The sequence below is a fragment of the Myotis yumanensis genome, unplaced genomic scaffold (genome assembly GCF_028538775.1).
Source record: "Myotis yumanensis isolate MYYU_CA2020_CCGP unplaced genomic scaffold, mMyoYum1.0.hap1 SCAF_8, whole genome shotgun sequence".
Taxonomy (NCBI): domain Eukaryota; kingdom Metazoa; phylum Chordata; class Mammalia; order Chiroptera; family Vespertilionidae; genus Myotis; species Myotis yumanensis.
In genome coordinates this window covers 35,095,248-35,108,752 of record NW_027223759.1, presented here as the reverse complement: position 1 = coordinate 35,108,752, position 13,505 = coordinate 35,095,248, and the positions used below count along the sequence as shown (strand labels likewise).

The following is a 13,505-nucleotide window of genomic DNA, read 5'->3' as shown; positions in this document are numbered from 1 at the left end:
GTTAGTGTCCAAGGGCTTGTTTTTCTGGTCTTTAAGATCATCTGAAAATGCAAAAGAGAAATAAAATTGATAATGTGTACAGCTCAAAAGTCTCAGCTGTGGCGTCCACAGAACTGAAAGGTTAACAAAGCTAAAAATGGGGAGTGGGCTGCACAGTGCTGTGTGGGGACCTTGGTCATGTTCTCTCCTGCTAGAGTTTGTCCACAAGCTGGTGAGCAGCAGCTCAGGCCCCAGTCAATAGGTGAGTCCCATGACTTTCCTGGGTCTTGAGCCAAGTATGGCTGACGGCATGTCTTTCCACTACAGACTCTGCATGCAGCAGTGCCCCCGGCTCTGCACCCAGCTCGCCCAACAACAGCTCCGGGAGCATCAGCACGGAGAATGGGATCGCGCCCGCCGTCCCCAGCATCCCAGCGGAGGTCAGTGTCCCGCTTTCTGTTTGTTTCCTGCCGGCCCCGAGGCAGGTTCAAAGAGCTGATTTGCTTGAGATGACTGCATCTTACAGTTGTCCTTCAGACTTGACTGTCCAGGTCATGGTGAGGGAAACTGAGGAGCGAGGCAGCCTGCAGAGCACTGGTGTGGACTTCATTGTCTGCCACTCATCACTCGACCTCCTTTGCATAGGACTCAGGAGTTCCCAATACGAGAGTCATGGTCAAAGAACATTTCCACACCCCCCCTTTCCTCCTGGGCTCTTCAGAACACATTAGATCCATCCTCCTCATGAACCACATGCCAATGGTGCCAGCTGCTTGTAACCTCATGGCACAGGGCTCTGTGTGCTGGTTGGGAACAGGAGCCCATTGGAATCCTGGCTGGATGGGAATGAAAAAACGTGTGGCTCTAGCCCAGCCGTGGGCAAACTACGGCCCGCGGGCCGGATCCGGCCCGTTTGAAATGAATAAAATTAAAAAAAAAAAAAGACCGTACCCTTTTATGTAATGATGTTTACTTTGAATTTATATTAGTTCACACAAACACTCCATCCGTGCTTTTGTTCCGGCCCTCCGGTCCAGTTTAAGAACCCATTGTGGCCCTCGAGTCAAAAAGTTTGCCCACCCCTGCTCTAGCCAGTTTGGCTCAGTGGATAGAGCATCAACCTGCAGACTGAAGAGTCCCAGGTTTAATTCCGGTCAAGGGCACATACCTTGGTTGCAGGCTTAATCCCCGGTCCTGGTCAGGATGGACGCGGAAGGCAACCAGTCGATGAATCTCTCTCACATCGATGTTTCCTCTATCTGTCTCTTCCCCTCCCTTACACTCTCTCTAAAAATCAATGGAAAAATATCCTCGGGTGAGTATTAACAACAACAAAAATACTTGTTGTGTATTGAGAGATACACAGCTCAAAATGTTGGCCAACAAGGCACATGTACTTGTGTCAGGAACGCTGGAGCCACACTGGGAGGTGGTTAGGGTGTCAGCATCACAGATTGGGTACAGAGAGGGTTCTGGAATCACTTAGAGGGAACATCAGATGCAGGGGTTGGCGGAGAGAGAAGAAGGGCCTCCTAGGAGAAGAGGTGGATGGCTTCTTCAGCCAGGTGAAGGGCCCCAGGGCCAGCTTCAGGTCATGCCGTTCCCTTGACCAGACCTGAGTCGAGTGACTTTCCAGCAGTAGGTTCCAGGACCTCCACTCTTACATTCATTTCCCTCCATTTATCCCCCCAAGTGTCTCTGGAGCGCCTATCTTGCCCCAGCCCTGTGCAGGCTCGGGACCGAGGGCGAGGGTCCAGCCAAGGGCCTGCTTCTCCCCGGCTCCTCATGCTGGTGGGGAGAGGGAGTCGAGTGGTCCAGTCTTGAGCAGAGAACTTTGCACTTGCTGAGTGGGGATGTGGGCGGGGATCCATGTGGGAAACCTCCTCGCATTGAGTGTCTGGCAAACTGAGCCAGAAATACCGTCTGCTTCGTGCCCAGACAGCTCTACTGAGTGGGTTCTGTGTTCTCAGTTCTAACTGACAGGAGGCCATACTTTATTAGACATAGCTTTTTACTTTCCTCCTTAAATAGAAATGAATCCAACCCTTCCAAAGGGCTGACAGAGTTCTAGACACTATTGATAAGCAGATTTTTGGAAACTAAGATTACTGTTTAATTTGCTTAATCCCCATTTTCTCATCTTTTTCTTTTATACATCTCCTTTTATGACCTTTTCTTTTTAACCTACCTGTTTAAGTGCTTATTTAGATTATAGAACGTTTTGACAGTCCTCCTGGGTGTTCAGGTCATAGCTCAGTGTGGCCTGAAGTTGCGTAGAGCTCAGCCTAGAAATTGCTTCTGGAACAAGATGTCAGGATCATCATGTGGGCAATAGCGATCCTGGGCCCTGATTGTTATTAAAGGTGGGTAGGTATATACCTAATGCTTCATCTTGTAGGGATGCCTTATTTGGGTGAGTTTACATGGTTCTGGTTTAAAGTATGTGTTAATTTTTCCAAGTCACACGTTAATGTAAATTAAGCTAGTGCAAATTAATAGAAGATGTAGGAGGGTTCACAAGAAATGTTAAGAGGATTGGCAGGGTAGTCTTAGAAAATGTGAGGGTATGTAGGTGTACTTTTTGAGGATTGGACAGTTCCCTGAGAGGCACAGAGGCTTCCCAGTCCAGAGGCTGTGTAGGATCCTTGTGTGGGAGGGAGGCAAGGGACCCCTGGATGGCGTGGAGCTCAGCCTCACTATACCCTGTCCCCCTTTATACAGAGGATGCAGGGCTCCCTGTGCCACAGACAGCGGCTCCGTCCAGTTCAGAAGGCTAGATGTGATTGAGGCACGCCTGTGACTAGGGTGTGCCCATGATTGGGGTGTGGCTGGCAGGGTGGTGCCACAGGCACTCTGACCCCAACCCTGGACGTATGCAGAACTGAGAAGCTGACAGAGACATTGACACTGAAAATGCGGGCAAGTCAGCCTACCAAGTAATTCTGAGGCAGCTTTATTTCTAAAAATAACTTAGGTTAAAAAAAATAGCCTTGGTTATAAAGAGGAAGTTACAACCTTGGAAACAATAGAACATCTCTTCTTTCTTGGAGAATCTCAGTTCAGTGGAACCATGGTTTCCTTGGCAGTCACAATCATGTTCCCTAAAACATAGCTTGTTAGTATTTTACTTCTAACAAAATTGCTTTGTGTGGGAAGAGCGCTTTCACAGTCGTCCTTTCATCATTACTGTACCATTGACTACATGAGTGACTACAGGTAGCTGTACAGGTAGCTGCAGCCAGTCTCCGGAACAAGACGTGCTGTTTCCTTCCTCGTGAGGAAAGCCGTTCCATCCTGTTCTGCCTTTAGCACAGAAACTAAGTGTATGTTTCTTGATGACATCAAAATATGACACCATCAACATAGCCACCTGGGGAATCTGCAAGGCAGAGATGTTCACTCTGAGAGTGGGCACTTGTCCCTGCAGGCTGGCAGGGCTGCAGACAGTGACCACTATCTGTAGTAATGTGTAACAGCTTTCAGTCCACAGCTTTTCCCCTGGAAGTGAAATGGTTCTCATCCTTGATTATGTTGTTCACTGTGGGAAGGATGGGAGGAAGTCAGGATGTTCATCCCTCACGTTATTTTTCATCTTGCAGACTTCTGCCACCCCCACCTTCGTGCCCCATGGCAAAGTCACCTATTGGTGGTTTGCTCATTGGCTCAGCGCACATTTGCTGTGCAGGGATGTGCTGGTGAATATGTTTTTTATCAAAGAAGGTTTATTCTAGAAGCAGAAGATGTTAAATATCTCAGTACTTCAACTCCTTGCAGACTGCTCACTGCTCACCCTTTTCTGACTGCCCTTCCAGTCCTCACTTTTGCTGTACACTTAAAATAGTCCAAGTCTTCTTTTTAAAAAGTGTAAGATTTTGTAACTTGTTTTTCTAACTTAACATCACATCACGAACAAGATTCCAAGTAACTTCAAGCCTCTGCCAAACTGGTGCCCCATGTGTAAACGAGCCTGCTTTTGATTTGTGAGCTCTCTATATATTAACCTTTGTCCTGTACTTTGCTACTATTGTCATCACCATTTTTTCCCTTTCATGTGAGGGTTTTTTTTCATCTTTAGTTCCCTCTTTGGTTTCTGCCTCTGATGTTATGTTTAGAAAAACATTCCCAACTCTAAGAATATATTTTAAAATACATTTTCCTAGGTTTTCTTCTTGTAGTTTTGCCATGAGTAAGCAATTTGAATAAAAATGAGAATTTGGTGGATCATGAATATATGTTTTTATGCTTGCCGCCTGCTCTGAAATGTTACACTCACCTACATGCTCTAATCTGTTAATTCATCTTTATATTCTGGGCATGATCTGCCCAGAAGTGTTTTCTGTTGTCCTTCCCCTTGGTGTGGTTGCCCACACTTGGCCAAAGCAGACTCTGTGTGATGGTCGTCCTGTGTTCTGTCCCCAGACCAGCTTGGCACACAGACTGGTGACTCGGGAAGGCTCCGTGGCCCCACTTCCCCTCTACACATCGCCATCCTTGCCCAACATCACACTGGGACTTCCTGCCACCGGCCCTTCTGCTGTAAGTAGGCTTCCGAGGGTCTGTGTGGTGCGGGGCAGCTGTCACAGGCATGTAGCCTAGACGTTACCAGTTGTGCCTCTCCAGGGGGCGGCAGGCCAGCAGGAAGCCGAGAGACTGGCTCTCCCAGCCCTGCAACAGCGGCTCTCCCTCTTTCCTGGCACCCACCTCACGCCCTACCTGAGCACGGCGCCCCTGGAGCGGGACGGCGGGGCAGCTCACAACCCTCTCCTGCAGCACATGGTCTTACTGGAGCAGCCACCCACACAGACGCCCCTCGTCACAGGTGAGCGCTCTGCACGGCATCAGGCCTTGCCAGCTCACAGAACCGGCAAGGAGGCCTGTTCCACCCTGTGTTTCCCTCACTTCCCCCACGTCCGGCCATGTGACATGATGCTCCATGTCTCCCTCAAAGAACTGGGTGGACGACGTGCCAATTACAGGTCCTGCCCTCTCAAGAGGAGGTTGAGGCTCTTCTGGTTTGCGTCTTCCTCTGGGTCAAGCTAAGCAAGTGGCAGAAACACAGACCTGACTTGGGAGGACAGTCGATTTCTATCAGCAGTAAATTTTTATTAAAACGGTGCCCCATCTAAAGGACAGTTGTATTTAGGAAAAAGTGGGAAATCTGTGATGGAGTCTTCATAGCAGTGATGGTGTACAGAGTCACTAAGGATTGCCAGACGTGTGGGGGCTGCGGTCGCCCGTCCTCATCTGGAAACCGTCCTCAGTTTCATTTCTGCCTTCTCGAATCTCTCTCTCTGTTCAGAAGTAAAATCTACAGCAACATTAGAGCTTCACCTCCAAATCTCTGACCCCCAACCTCAGTGGGAAATGCAGGTACCTGCAGACCTCAGAGTCCAAATGTGGCGCACGCGGGTCCAGACGGGGGTTTGGTTTGGTTTTCCTGTTTTATGCTTGTTTGTCCCTCTCGAGCACTTGGTTCCTTAGAGTCACTGGCTGGTCTGGGCTCGGGTCGTGTCCTTCCAGGACCCCTGGGCCCTGTGGGAAGACGCCTCCTGACTGCTTTCCTGCCTTTCCATCCTGTCCTCTAGCTGCCACCAGGTTTCCATCAGGGCCTGGGAAGTCCCCCCGTTGTGCAGCACAGTGCTGTCCAGTGCAGGAGCACTGGCCACATGTGGATATTAACATTGAAACTGAAAGTTAAAAGCACTCAGTCACCTGTGAGGCATAGCGAATGTTCCTATGGCTGCTGGTGCAGGGCAACCTGGACCATTTCCATGGCACAGAAAGCTCTGGGCGGCTGGCTGCAGTGAGGCCCCAGCTCTCAGCTGGAGATACGCTGTGCCAGGCCTCTGAGCCTCTTGCTCCCACGCAGCTCATCAACTAGCCAGTTTTACTCCTCGCTGACTGGCCTGCAGGATGATTCTGGAAGCCCTGTCCTTTTCCCAAAACCCCTTTTTCCATGAGGCCAGCTCCTGTGCCCCTGTCCTGCTCCCATGTGCTCATTCTATGTCAGCTTCCATGGACACTGTGTCTGTCTTGCCTCCTTCCTGGAGCCCAGACCTTGCATTTTCCTACAGCTCTGCCATCCTCTCTCTCCCGGCACCCACACAGTCTGCAATGCCTAGTAGATAGCATAGGCGTAGTAAATATCCCTGTGACTGAGCCCAGTGAGAGCCATGGTGTCTGAGGTGGCTGTGTCTGAGCAGGACCCAGGAGTTCTCACTGCAAGTTTCCTATGTCAGTGTATGAGTCCCCCCAAGTGGACGGCCCACAGACCTATCTGCTTGCTGATGATCTCGTTGGACAGACTGACCAAGTTATACCAGCTCCACACACAAGTGCTCTGGAAACAGGCCCGTGTGGGAGGAGTGGCTGGCCGGGTCAGAGAGCAAGCAAGGTGGAGGGTCTCGGGCACTGTGTCCCCTTCCCCGCAGGCCCTATGGCTCGTATGTTTTCAATTATTAGGCACTCTGCACACAATGTCATTACTCTTGGAAAGAGCAAAGTCCCAGCATTCCCAGAGGCTGAGTTTGAGCAGCTAGCCAGGGCAGCGCATAGAAATCCAGTTCATTTCCAGGTGAGAAGGAAACTGTTTGCAGAGTCCTGGCTTGTTTCTGCAGCTCCACACAGAACTGTGGGCACTGCCTGGTCTGGCCACCCAGCTGAGCACAGTGACCGAGTGGCCGGAACCAAACCTTCAGACCAGTGTGTCCTACTGGCCAGGCCCTGGGAGACGGGCCCCAGAGCTTGGTAGTTGGGTGTGTGCAGGAGGCTGGGTGCTGGGGCAGGCGAGCTTCAGGGAAGGCTTTCTGGAAATGAGCATCATTGCTTAAGACCTGAGGTGGGACTCGGCAGGTGAATAGGTGGGAAGAAGGCCCAGTAGAGGAGCAGGTGTGGGTACCTGGTGGGTTATTCTAGCCTTCTGGTCACTCACAGGGCAGCAGGAGCTGGTGTGCTCAGTTCATTTACCATTTCTCCCAGTCGGACATCCTTGACCCAGGGTCATTTTCAGCCTGAGCAATGTTTAGTGTTTGTTTACCTCAGGTTGCCAGGGGGACATACCCAGGTTGCAGGGGAAGGGGTTTGTTAGAACTTTTTGCCCATAGAACCTTGGAAAAATGGTCAGTGACCTAAACAACAATTTGCAAAAGAAAAACCAGATGGAGGAAAAGCCTACAGAAGGAAAAATATTAAACTTCCTGGTTCACAAGAGAGGTTGCAATTTAAACTGAGATTCAAGTGCAGACACAGCCAGATGTGTCCTGTCAGCTCAGACTCTGGATCTGAACACTTAGCTCAGGTGCAGATGTGGGCGCAGCACCCTCCTGTGCAGCCAGTGGGCCTGGGCGTTGGCAAATCCTTGTAGAAATTTGTAGAAAAAGGTTTTGACCATATCCATCAGGATTGTAAGTGTTAATGCCCCCTTTGTGCATGAAATCAGTGCTTTAAGAGACCCTTAAAAGAACTTGACCCCTGAGGACAGTTTATTTCTCTCACACTTAGTTTCTGTGACAGGGAAGGGCTACTATGGCCTTCCTCAGCTCAGCATGTGGTACTCTTATTGCCCACAGTGCTCTTCAGATCAGAACCTTCTGAGGGGGTGTTCGTACCTGTGAATCTGCCTCTCTGGCAGGGCAAGCTGTTCTGAAGCCTGTTGCACAGAATGCCTGTTGATGGCATTAACCTGGGTGTCAGAGACAGTACCCTCCAAGTGACAGCTCAGGATGCTCGGTGTATGCCTGGAGTCACACCCGCTGGGCTCCAGGGAGGAGGCGCCTGGGCTGCAGCTCATGGTGTCTCTGTCATTCACTCAACAGCTCTCTCCCCTCCTCTCTTCTTCCTCTTCCCCTCTGCTATTTTCCTCCATGTTATCTTCAGACTGGTATCTTTCAGGCCTGGGCGCCCTGCCCCTGCACACACAGTCTCTGGTTGGCGCAGACCGGGTGTCCCCCTCCATCCACAAGCTGAGGCAGCACCGCCCACTGGGGCGCACGCAGTCAGCACCGCTGCCCCAAAACGCCCAGGCCCTGCAGCACCTGGTCATCCAGCAGCAGCACCAGCAGTTTCTGGAGAAACACAAGCAACAGTTTCAGCAGCAGCAGCTGCATATGAACAAGGTGGGTCTGTGCCGTGCGCTCCACGGCCTCACGTCTGTTAGCTCTTTCCTCAGCTTTGCCATCTGGCAGCTGCCCCCTTCTGACCTTGAACGGCTGAGGGCCACAGGAGAAATAGTGGATCTCAGGCTTCCCCACGCTTGGCAAGGACGGGCTTGTGTGCAGCTGGAACTTGGGGGAGTTACCCGTGCGGGGGGATGACTGGAGTGGACAGGGCCAGTTCCCGAGTCCCTGGTCAGTGTTATGTATGTGAAGTGTTCACATCACTGCGTGGTAAATTCCACTCAGCCAACACTTTTTTCTTTTTAAATATGTTTTTATTGATTTCAGAGAGGAAGGGAGAAAGAAAGAAATCGAAACATCAATGATGAGAGAATTATTGATTGGCTGCCTCCTGCACTCCCCACAGGAGGATCGAGCCTACAACCTGGGCATATGCCCTGATAGGGAATTGAACCGTGACCTCCTAGTCCATAGATTGATGCTCAACCACTTAGCCATGCCAGCCAGGCAAGACTTTTTTCTCAAGCATATTTATCTTTAAGCAAACACAAAACAGGAAGTCCCCAACTTTACAGTGGCCTGAAGTCCCCAGAAGCACATGTCCGGATGACTCTACCCTTGCAGTATACTTGTCCATTGGAATAACATCCTCTAGAGGGCTACATCCGGGCCAGCTCACAGAGGCCTGCACACCTGCACAGTCCCTAGAGTTACGGCGACGCCACTCTCAGCAGGAAGTGGTGGGAAAGGGTGGTGTTGCTCTCTAGTGAGTAAAATAGGAAAAGAGCAACTTCGAGTAACGTTTTTCAAATACCAACATTTGAAAGAAAGCATCTTTTAATAGTAAAGAATGAGATGAACCTGTGGAAGACAGTCCAGCATTTCCTCAAAAGGTTAACAGAGTTACCATGGGAGCCAGCAGGCCCACTGCTAGGCCTGTACCCAAGAGAGTTGACAACATAGGTCTAAACAAGGGCTTGCACACCAACAGCAGGACAGCCCAGATGACAGTCAAACAGAATGGGCACAGACAGGCCATGGTGTATCACTCAGCCCTGAAAACATGGTGCTGAGTGAGAGAAGCCAGACAGAAAAGCCCACACGTATGATTCGATGTGGTAGAACATCAGACGGGCAGGCAGTTTGGTGATCGATGGGCACCCTAGGCGGGGTGGGGAGTGGCAGGGGCATGACTGCCAGTGGGAATGGCGTTTCTTTCTGAGGTGATTGAAAGTGTTCTGAGTTAGAGACGTGATGGTTGCACAACTCTGTTAATAGACAAATGACTAGTGACTTACACAGTTCAAAAGTGTGAACTCTGGTACGTGAGTTACCTCTCAAAGCTGCTAAGAAAGAAGTGGATGAGGTAAGAGAAAGCAGCTTTGGTGTTTTCTGAGGGGAACTAGCAGATTTGGGGATGAACAGACTTGATTCTCAACGTGTCTCTTTCCTGGGAAAGCTCATCTGGTCGCGTTCCCTCTTTCAGAGAGACCTCAGTCATTGATCCTCTACCCGTTACACACAGTTAGACTCTTGTCTCTGCCTCCCTGAGGAATGAAAGGGTGGAGGGGGAGAGAGGGATCAGGAACAAGACCTGGAAGGGTCCACACGAGTGTGAAGATGGAGCAAGAGGAGAGAAGACCACCTCTCCGGGGCCGAGGTGCTAAGTACAGCTAGCCCTGCTCCTCTGTCTGCCAGCATTCCCAGCCCAGTTGGGTTTTGGGCACGGAGACTAATCTTCAAAGAAGAAGCCTCTTCCCACTCCATGCTCCCTAGGTTTGCTCCTCTGAGTCTTGGCCTGAACATCACTCATGAGTCCCCCACCTCAGAACTGCCTCCCAGCCCCATCCTGTTACCTTGCTCACCCTCCCTTCTGCAGTGACTACACCCATTTCTCACGTCTCATATTCCTATCTGTGTTCCCTGGTGGCATGTCAGCCCACAAGGATGCAGTCTGTGTACCCTGGTCGACCCAGGTACCTGGCACGGTGCCTGCCAAGAGCGGGTGCTGGTGTGGTTTTGTCAAGAGGGTTGCTTGTTGAAATGCCATCATGTCTTTTGGGGCTGCTCCTCCACTGAGTCCGTCTCAGCCCCCACAGGGTTCACAGGTGGAGGTGGCGGCCACATAGCCCCAGTCCACCCCAGTGTGTTTGCCCTGACAGGGCTGAGGGACGTTCACTCCTAAATGGCCAGCAGACCCCTCTACCCACCAGGCACTAGGGAATGGGCTCCTACCCCACCCACAGAGCCCCCCACCCCACAGGCTCTCCCAGCCAGGCTGGACAAAGCAGTCAGCAGTGGGCAGGCCCTGAACCTGGCCCTGATTGGACAGTAAAGGGACTCTTCACTGTGTGGGAACTTGACATTTCTCCACCTGATGCCAGTTTGGCTTCTTGGTTTTGTTATGTCATTATCTGAGTGGCAGGTTAGGAGGCTTTGAAGACAGGAAACACCTATTCATAGGTGATATGTTCCTGAACAGAGCGACTTGGAAGCTGGGTAATCTCCCTGATTCTGCTACATGACTGACTGACTGACGGTGGGAACGACAGGTGACTGACATGTTTATACACTGTTCTCCCGGCGCTCAGGGAGCCAAGCTCGTATCTGGTACCGTCTGGTGCTGATGTCTCTGCCCTTTGTCTTGGAGCAGGCTGTTCCTAGGCCTCATTACCTGAGGGTACTAGAGCCCAGAGCCTGGCAGGGCTCCCTCCCTGCAGCCCTGTGCCCTGTGCATGGGGATGGTGACCTTCCATGCATGGTCTGCTCTCATTCAGCCTCAGTGGGCAGCCTCTTCAAGGAGAGAGAACAAATGCAACTTGGAGAGCGATCAGCCCTTGAAGAGAGATCAGCCCTTCCCAGTTGCTGCACTTTCAGCAGCCCAACGGGGCTGCTGTGGTTTCCAGAGAATGGCCCATTGGCTAAGAAAGCCTAGGAGGCAGGAAAAATGGACCTAGGAGCTGGCTGGGTTCACCGGGGCGATGACCACTACTCTCCAGCAGTATGTGGGCCTCCCTGTGGGTGCCCAGCGCTCCTATCCAGTGGTGTGTCGGCCTCATTGTGGATGCCCGTGGCCTTGCACGCAGTGTGTTTAATAAAGTTTGCTGGGTGAAGGGACTTTTAGGAGAATGCTTGCCATCAAAGGGAGTGGGGCTTCCAGCTCTGGAGCTGAAGTGAAGCCAGTCTTGTGTGTCTGGGAGCGTCTGAGAATGGCCTCAGGTGTGGTCTGTGTAAGGTGAGCAGGGTGTACAGGGGCAGAAATGCCTTTTCTCTGTTAGAAGAGAATTCTTAAGGCACCTTGACAACTGGAGAAGCTGGCTTTGCTGTGACAACAGTTTCGTCTGTGGTTGCTGAATTCCACATGAGCCCAAGGGGAACTAGCAGAGCTGGGTTGGATGCATTTTCCTTTCATCTGACCTTCCCAATATTGAATATGAAAACTGGGTCTCGTTTATTTGTGTGGTCTAATTATGAGCATGGCCAGTAGTCTTTAAAAATGGGCTGCTTACCAGTTGGCTTTGGCTCTGAACTCATCTGGCTTTTAGAAAATGTGTTGCTCTAATTTGGAGTTGCATTTGTTCTCTTGTAATTGATAAATGAGGGCTCCTAAGGTCCAAAGGCCACTAGGAGACAGAGAGCTGACTTGTTCGTCCAGTTTGCTGCCGATTCTCTGCCAGTGTTTCCTCCAGCATGTTTGCCTGCCACTGCCCCTCCTGCTGCTGGACTGCCGTATGGCCCGGCTAGTGGGAAGCAGAGCTGCATGTCAGTGACGGGGAGGGGGGGGGGGGGGGGGGTCGTCACACAGTGACCTCGGCCCAAGGAGGCTGGCCGCACAAGCTCCTGCATCACTGCTAAGCGGAGACCCTCGCAGTCCTGTGACACCTCTGCATCACAGGGAGGCTTCTGATGCAGTCCACGTGCCACTGCCCTGGCGACATCCCTCCTAGGCACCCTCAGTCTTCAGGCCAAACTCGGGACGTGAAGTGAGCTCCAGGGAGCTGGGCTGTCATGAAGCTCTGAGTATCCTAACTCCTCTGGAGGGCCTGGCAGGCTCTGCTTGGATGCCTCATTTCCCAAGGAAGCTGAGAGGATGGCAGAGGAAGCCCTGGACGTCTGCTATGAGCAGGCTGCTTTGTGTCCCCTCTGCCTGGTTTCTCCAGGAAGAACTGCCGCTGGGCCTTTGCCATCTCCCAGCTCCTTTCTCCTCCCCTTCGATGACCCAGAGCTGCCACCCATCCACCTGCCAGGCCTGGGGCGATGGGGGAAGGGGTGTGCCCTCAGAGGCTCCGTAAGAGTGAAGCTGCAGGAGGAAGGGACTCCACAGAGCCCATCACCTGGAAAGGTGCCCAGGACATTCACTGGAACCGGTGAGACTAAACATTCAGCCCAAAAGCAGCATGTGACAGAGGATGGAGTGCGGCCCACAGGAGGCACACTGACCACAGCTGGAAGCCCACCTGCCCCACAGGGAGTCTGCCCAACTATGTCAGCACCTGCCCCAGATACCAGAGGGGATGATCCCTTACCACATCCAGGGGCCCTTTACAGACACTGGTTGAATGCTTCAGACATGGCAACTTCGGACAAGTCACCTAAACATACACGTGATCTGTAGCTGGACCCAATTTGGACCAGGAAAGGCCATAAGTGACATTACCAGACAACTGAGGGAACTTGAATATTTGTGTGGTCAACAGCACAGCTGACAGTCACTAAGTCTATCAGTGAGACTCCCAAGTGGGTGATTCCCAGGGTTCTGTAGAGGATGGCTGACACATTTGCTGGATTGCATCTCGCAGCCACTGGTAGTCCTCAAGTAGGTCAGCAGAGGAGAGGTTGACCTCTGCCTCATCCCTGTGTCCTTCCATCTATAGGAGAAGGGCGTATGGGATTTCTTAACAATTTTTGAAAGTTTTCTCTAGTTTTGAAATTTAGAAGAAAACGTTGGAAGAAAGTCAGGATTAGAGTAACCTGTCCTCTGAGTACATGTTCCCATGGCCACTCTCCTAACTCTTCAGTATTAATGCTCTGTTTTCTCAAATAGCTTCCTCAGGCAAGCACTGGGGCCCTGGCTGGGCCCTCCATTCCTCATTTACTTTTCCCTGGCCTCCCTCAGGGAGGGACCAGAGCTCTGTGTCTGCAGAAACACCTCACTTCACAGCTGGGCTTCCCGAATGGCCTAGAATTGGCCCTGGGTTACTCTAGCATCCAAATTACCTCCCTTTGGGGTCATCCTCGGGTCACCCTGAGGTGGCCACAGCCTCCTGTTTCCCCCACACCTGCTCCTACTTGGTGCAGATGCTTCCCACAGCCATCTTCATTGAGCTTGTGGAAGGGCACCTCGGAGCAGGTGGCCTATATGCCTCCTCGTAACATCCCAGAGCTGACTCTGAGCCTGCAGGTAGTCGGGAC

The 13,505-nt window shown here is 51.6% G+C and overlaps 1 protein-coding gene across 6 annotated transcripts in view; it reads left to right on the top strand.

The window, feature by feature from the left end:
* Window positions 1-13,505, top strand: part of HDAC4 (histone deacetylase 4) — a 233,521-nt gene that overhangs the window by 171,813 nt on the left and 48,203 nt on the right. For 4 of the 6 annotated variants that reach the window (XM_070422527.1, XM_070422530.1, XM_070422526.1 and 1 more), the window contains 4 exons: window positions 307-419; window positions 4,399-4,515; window positions 4,600-4,798; window positions 7,855-8,093. In XM_070422527.1, coding sequence (XP_070278628.1) covers window positions 307-419; window positions 4,399-4,515; window positions 4,600-4,798; window positions 7,855-8,093 — 668 coding nt within the window. The remainder of the gene's footprint in view (window positions 1-306; window positions 420-4,398; window positions 4,516-4,599; window positions 4,799-7,854; window positions 8,094-13,505) is intronic. The other 2 variants (XM_070422531.1, XM_070422529.1) reach the window with 1 other exon arrangement.